At 35.2% G+C, this 7,548-nt stretch overlaps 1 protein-coding gene across 1 annotated transcript; it reads right to left on the bottom strand.

Annotated features, from left to right (window-relative positions):
* Nucleotides 1-2,654: 2,654 nt before the first annotated feature.
* LOC141522634 (olfactory receptor 13A1-like) lies at nt 2,655-3,236 on the bottom strand. The gene has a single exon (XM_074236175.1). The coding sequence runs from the start codon at nt 3,234-3,236 to the stop codon at nt 2,655-2,657; it is 582 nt and encodes a 193-aa protein (XP_074092276.1).
* Nucleotides 3,237-7,548: the final 4,312 nt, after the last annotated feature.

The following is a 7,548-nucleotide window of genomic DNA, read 5'->3' as shown; positions in this document are numbered from 1 at the left end:
AAATTAGCATACAGGATGGAAACAATGTTGTAACTTTGTTGTGGGCAGAAATTAGCCCAGCAGGATATGACCCAGGTCAAGAAGTTCAGAAACAGGGCTTATCAAATAGTGAGTGCACAAATGACACAGTTGTGCTATCAAATCAGAGTTCCATGGAAGCTTTCAGATCAAGGATCATCATGTTATAACTGGCCTCTTGACCCTGAACTCGCTTGAGTGGCCTCTACAAATCTATAATAACAAAAGGAATTCCCCAATTGATAAATGATCAACAGATAAGAAGAGGAAGTTTTCTAGTGAAGAAATGAAAACAATTTATAGTCATATAAATATGCTCTGAACCATTATTGATTAGAGAAATGAAAAATATATGCAATTGGGTTGGTTATGCTTACAAGACTCCATAGAATAATTAAAGGGAAAAATAAAAAAAAAATTTAAAGGAAATGTGGAAAAATTAGAGCAGTAATTCATTGTTCAAAAATTATGAACTGAAGCAACAATTTTGCAAAGCATTCAGAAATTAGGTCCAAAGAGTAAATAAACTGTTCTTAGCATTTGAACCAGCAATACAACTTTTGAGTCTAATCCAAAAATGATTAGGGAAAAAGGAAAAGATCCTATAGTTTATAAAATGGTAATGAATATCAGTCCATTTTTGTGATGGTAAAGAACTGGAAATTGCAAAGCTGTCTATCAATTGGGTAATAGTTGAGTAAGTTGTTGTACACAATTGCAATGGAATACTACTGTGCTAGAAGAAATGATGAAAATCTAAGATATCAATTACCTTAAAAATATGGCTATATTGCATGTAATGAGAAGTAAAATGAGCAGAACTAAGAAAACATTGTACACAATAATAGCAATATTGTCTTAAAAGCAACATTGAATGAATAAGCTATTTTGACAATTATAAATACCCAAATTGACCAGAAAGGGATTTGAAGAAAGACACTATCTGCTACCAGAGAAAAAAGAAGGGAATATAGAGAATAAATTTTTATATATTTACTATTCATATAAAGGATTTAATTTATGTTAATAATCATCTCTAGATTAGATGGGGAGGGGAGAGAGAGAAAATTTACATGAATTTTTCTTGTATTTTTGATGGGAATAACAGGTTTTGCATTGTATATTTAGTTTTATGAGCATTCATTTATTGTATTATATATTCTATATTATGCCAATGTTTGCTTTATTGCAAAAATTTAAAGTAAAATTAATTTAAAAATCATAACAGGTACCATATAAGTGTTTATTAATCTGAAAAGAAAAGATGTAGGAGTCAGGAATCACATCTTTTTATGCTACCCAGTCACATTTGCAAAGCCAATATGAATTGGGGTACTTTGTAAACAATAGCACTCAAATAACCTGTGCTCAAATACTACCTGTCACTCACTTCCTGAATCACTTTGGTGAATCACTCAAATCTGGAGGACTTATTTTTGTCATCTATAAAACGAATGAATGGAATTAGATGGTTCTTGAGTACCTTCTGGACTTTAAATCTTTAATTCTATAAAACTCTTTCTATTACCTCACCTAGAAATATGGACAAGCACTCAAATAGAATTTCAAGTGTATTCGATATTCCCTTAAGAAAATTAAAGTAAAACACTCATAAGGTCTCTATTTGTTCCACATGAAGTGCCAGAGCTCTGGGTGAAATCAGTGAATTTTTCAACTGCTCAGTTCAGTCATAGTTTCTGTTGCCACAGAGAGTTTGAAGTATCCCTAAGGAATGCTAATTAACAGTACTTTTTCTAGGACACTGACCTACCAAGCAAAGACAGTTATTCAAATGTAGCCCCTTTCAGCTAAGTCTAGAAAGAAAAGCATGCAAGAGGTAAGAAAAAAGAAACCATGAAAGAAAAAAAAAGTTGAGCTATGAAGGCTCTAGGAATCACAGAAGATTAGGTAGAAAGAATTGCAATTGTCTTCTAGATTTTCCAAGTCACTATTACTATTGAAAAGGATAATCAGGTTAATTTTTGATTTGAAAATAAGGGGATTAAATTAGGTAAAATGCTAAAACCCTATTCGATTTAAAAATCTGAAGGTCTCAAGAGTAAGACAATATAAGTTACTGATATTTCAAAAACCAGAACATTACACACTTTGTTCATTGCTATACCTAAGTCAACAGCACTAGTGATCACAAAGTTTACATTTCTAGAAATTCTCATTTTCCTTTCATTTGTAACCAATTAGTGCTCTTAATATTTTGTATCATGGAACTCTGTTATTCTGGTAAAGTTTATGAACACCTTTTAAAAATATTCCCTATAGTTAAAATATATAAGATAACAAAAGAAGTAAATATAATAATAGTAAGAGTAATAGCATCCACAAAATTCTACAATGTTTGTAAAGTAGATTACAAGCTATCTCATTATATCTTTAACCCTGAGAAGCAATACCATGAGCATTTTACATTTGAGGAAACTGAGGCAGGGAGGAGTTTATGGCTTGCTGGTAATTTCCTGAGTCTGGGATGGAACACAGGTTTTCTTGACTCTAAGCCTAGTACCCTATCTGCCACGCTATTATTATATATGTATATAATTATCAAAAAGAGCTTTTAAGTTCATGGATACCAGGTTGAGATCTGTAACTTAGAGGAAGTACCTATAATTAGGGGCACCCTAAAATGGGAACAACCTCACAAAGAGTTTTCTAAGGGCTGCCTTCACATCTTTGTTCCTCAGAGTATAAATTAATGGATTTATAACAGGGCTCAGAGTTGTATATAGCACAGCCACAGCCTTCCCCTTTTCAGGAGAATAGCTGTTACTAGGACTTACATAGGCACAAAATACAGAAAAATAGTACATAGTGATCACCATGAGGTGGGAGGAACAGGTAGAGAATGCTTTCTTCTTCCCTTCTTCAGACCGAATCTTCAAGATATTGGCAATGATAAAACCATAGGACGTTGTGGTCAGAAGGAAATTGGCACCACCCAGGAGATCTGCCAGAAGTGCCATAAGCTCATTCAGCTTTGTTGAGGAGCAAGAAAGTGTCAGGATTGGGGGGATCTCACAGAAAAAGTGCTCGATGATATTTGGACCACAGAAAGATAATTGTAGCATCAATCCTGTACGGATCCCAGAATTCAATCCACCCATAATCCAAACCATAATTATCAATACCCCATGGATCTTGTTGTTCATCAGCGTGCTATAATGCAGAGGTCGGCAAATAGCCACATACAGGTCATAAGCCATAGCTGTGAAAAGAATGAGCTCAGAACTCAGGGTGGCAGAGAAGACATTAGAGCTGAGTCATGCACCCACCAAAGGAGAAGGTTTTCTTTTCCTCCATGAGGTTTTCCAACAATTTGGGCATCACTGAGGTTGTGCAAATGATATCCAGCAAGGCCAAGTTGATCAGGAAAAAATACATGGGTGTGTGAAGCCCTGAAGTGACCCAAACTGAGGCAATGATGAGGGAGTTGCGAAGAACTGTCATGATATAGAGGAATAGGAACCCAAAAGGCAAGGACTTCAAGGAGAGGGTTTTCAGAGAAGCCCTGCAGGATGAATTCAGTGACAAGTGTCTGGTTATTAAAGGTCATGAGCTTGGGTGATTGATTAGTCAAAGGCATGGGGGCGGTTTCATAAGTTCAAAGTAGTTAGAAGATCACTAGTGACTGCTGTGGCCCTATCAGTCAATGTTGGCTACACTGAGCCCTTGTGGAGAGCACACAAAACCTGTGAAAGGATGATAAAGAAGAGTTTTATTGGCCTATTTTAGCCAAATTTTGAACAAACTTCATATTTACCTTGGGTAAGAATGAAAGAGTGTGATTACAATGTTGAAAGTTGACATCAGTATACTCAGTTCAGTAAGAGAGAGGCATGGATGATGCCAAGGACATTAAAGGGATTTTTGACAATATTTTTCTTTGTATTTTCTTTTTCAATGAACAAGCATTTAATGATGTTTAATGTTCCTACACCTAATTTAAAAGAAAAATGTCTGCTATTGAGTTACCATTGCCATAGAAGTGTGGGGTCACACAGGAGATCATCAAACTCTATGGAACCTAGACATCTGAACAATTCTTTTCTGAGTTGCAGACTGTGACAGGAAAGGGTCTCTAGACAAATACAATACCAAGGAAAGAAGAAGCAGGTTCTCACCAAAACTGCAGTAATCCCTTCTGGGACTTCTGATTCAACCAAATAATCTCACTGCAGTTGTTGCTCAGGATTCATGCCAATGTAGGAAAATAAGTGATCTGAGGTATCTACAAACAAAGGCAATGACCAGCAATGAAGAGAAGCCAGCTGATGATTCATGCAACGCAACATATCTCTCAATTGACCTTCCGTTTTGCCACTTCAACAATCTAGTGGATATTTTCATCAGGCTATCCCACAGATACCTTAAAATTAACAAGTAAAAAACTGAATGTTATCACTTTGCCTTCTAAACCCTCTCCCTGCTGATTTTTCTTAATGCTCATTCTCAATGTTCATCTGCCCAGGATGTCCTGTTTACAACCCAGAAGTCATTCTTGTATTTTCATTCCTTCATTTCCCTATAATCAATGTATTTCTAAATCCCATTGATATTGCTTTCATGATATTTTTAGCAGAATAAACATCGCATTACTTCATATGATACAACATAAACTACTGAATAATACTTCATAAACATCTTCTCTCCTTTGATATTATGACCACCCTAATGTAGGCTCTCATCATTTCATGACCAGATGGTTTTCAAAACCTTCTGGCAATCTCCTTTCTTCAATTTTCTCCATAGTCCTCCCTTTACTCCCTTTACTCAAATGTCAGATTAGTCTTTCTAATTTGCCATGACACCTTTCAACTTATTCAATAAACTCCTATATTTCTCTTTCTTCATTAGAATCAAATATAAAACCATCTGGCTCTCAAGGTTCTTCACAATCTGCACGCTAAGGTTCTCCAATCTTCTGACACACTTTATGCTCTCACAACTCCTGCTTACTCTCTGATCCAGTGACACTGTCTTCCTTGCTGTCCCTCTCACAAAACTCTCTAAGACCTGGAATGCTGTCTCTTGTCATTGTCACTTTATTCCTGTGCTACCTTCAAGTCCCAGCTAAAATTCTATTTTCTACTAGAAACCTTTTCTAATCATCTTAATGTTGAGATGATCTCCAATTTCTCTTGTTTCTATCTAGTTTATATAGAGTTGCTTGCATGTTCTCTCCCTTATTAGACTGTGAGTTGCTTGACAACAGGGAGATGAGGAGGGAGAGCCTTCCAAAAATAGGAAACTGCAGCAAAAATACTAAATGGGGTTTTTGTGAGAGAAACAGCAAGAAGTCCTATGCCATGGGATGACAGAGTACTTGGGAACTAGGGGTAGTTAAAAGTGAGGTCCATGAAGACTGAAAAGGTTGAAGAGCATCTAATTCAGGAGAGCTTTGAATGTCAGACAAAGGATTTTGTATCTGACTCAAAAGGGAAAGAGATGAAACTAGAGTTGATTTCTGGGGTTAGTCACGTCTTCACTTTCTGAATATTAATTTCACATCTGAGTGGAGGATGGATTGCAGACACTTGAGGCGGGGTCCAGAAAGCAGGCTATTTCAAAAGTCTTAAATAGCAGTAGCTGAAATCAGTAATTATAAATAATTATAAATAAATAAATAAAGATAATTATAAATGTTCAAACACTGAGAATTTTTATCTGGAATAGGGAGTCTCCCAGGCTAGAAGGAAAAGGTAAGGATGACTGAATGGTAGAGAAAACTTTTATTTTTTTCATTTCATGAATTAAGCATAGCAAGTGTCTCCTACGCCACCCCGCAGTGCCCAAATGATAAAGGGAATAAATGATAGCACAATTAGGTAGAAAAAAACATTCCCTTCACTTGCCTTGCAATATCTACCTCCTTATAGTATCCACCTGGATCAGCTTCCATAAGCTTGAGACCCCTGACAAAAAAGCTGTAGTGCCTGTGTAATATACTAATATGAATTCTCTGCTCTCTCTGATCCTACCTCAGAAAAATTAGGTTCAAATCTTCCTCAAGAAGGCACTCTGTCATCTTATACATGGACCTGGAGTCCATGAGTGAATCTACTGTGTTGAATATATTTGTTAGCTGAGTTGTTTTTTTTTTGTTAACTGTGTTTTAGCCTAGTTTCCTTTGAAATTCTTATATAATAGTACAAAAGATATTGGACAGGATGTGTATAAGTTATAGCTCAAAATGAATGGAAGGAGATTCAGAAACAGAAGTGGGTATTTATATCCAGTTATCCAGACAATGTCATCTGTTCCTATCACCACCAATTCTCAACCATCAAATGTAGTTTAAAAAAAAAACTTTGAGTTTCTGTCACATAATAGACATTTTTAAAAAAAAACAGCTTGTTAAGTGACTGTTTGATTATATTAACTACAATTCTAAACTTAGGATGAAGTTGGAAAAACTCTGAAAAGTCTTGCCATCTAATTCCTTCTATCCTGAGGGTCAGAGAAAATAAATGACTTGCAAGAGATCAAAGTACTTGGAGTCTGTGAATATCTATCTAACTATCTCTATATATCTATATATGTGTATATATATAATGAATACATATATTTGTATATTAATATATACTTATTCACATATAGATCTATAGATATATGTGTGCATATACACCCCAAGTGAAACAGAGATAAATAAGTAAGGACTAATGCTGGTCATCTAGGAAATGATATTCAAAATATTCAAAATTTGTAGGTAAAAAAGGACCAGCTACAGAGTCAGACATAATGATGCTGTGTCCATGGGCAAGTAAGTCATTTAACCTTTCTGTATCTGAAGCATATCCCTAAGCCAATTATTTACAAAATGGTTTCCAATCTTCCTTGTTACCTTTTTAGAGATTCCCCACACTCTTAATATATGTGAAAAAAATAATGAAAATCTCATTATAAAGGATCACTAATTGAGATGATATTTCATACCCATGGTGAGGAAGGGGAGATAATTAATTTAAAAACTGATACAAGCCAGTAAATATTGGAGCTAAAAATTATTAGAGAGGTCATTTTATTTCAAACAAAACATTTGGAAGATATAAAACCAAGATCAGAAATAGGATCATACTTTTAAAGATTGAAGTGACCTTAAAGAACTATTCCAAGCCCAAATTTTTTTCATATGAGGAAACTGAAGCCCAGAGATATTGTAACGTCATCAAGGTTTAACTGGCAGGTATGTGGAGGAATCAGGATGAGAAGTCAGGTTCTTGTTCTCTCTACTACTTTCAGGCCAACTCAATACAACCTCTTGTCTATATCCTTCTTTTTATTGAGTAAATCTCATAAATCCCAACAGCCATGAGGATTGTGCTCACCTGGAATTTTTCTGTGAATGCTATTAAATGGAAGCAGTACTCTGGCAGTCCCCTAATGCTATTCTTAAGTCTTGTCTTTAGTAAAATTGGGAGAAGAGAATTATTTTAGATAATTCAAAACCAATGCCATAAAAGATATGGTAACACGAAGATTTCTGACCATTTACAGTACTACTATTGAGGAAATAAA

This window comes from Macrotis lagotis, chromosome 4 (assembly GCF_037893015.1).
Source record: "Macrotis lagotis isolate mMagLag1 chromosome 4, bilby.v1.9.chrom.fasta, whole genome shotgun sequence".
Lineage (NCBI taxonomy): Eukaryota > Metazoa > Chordata > Mammalia > Peramelemorphia > Peramelidae > Macrotis > Macrotis lagotis.
Note: the sequence above shows the minus strand (reverse complement) of the source record. Positions and strands in the feature narration are given on the sequence as shown.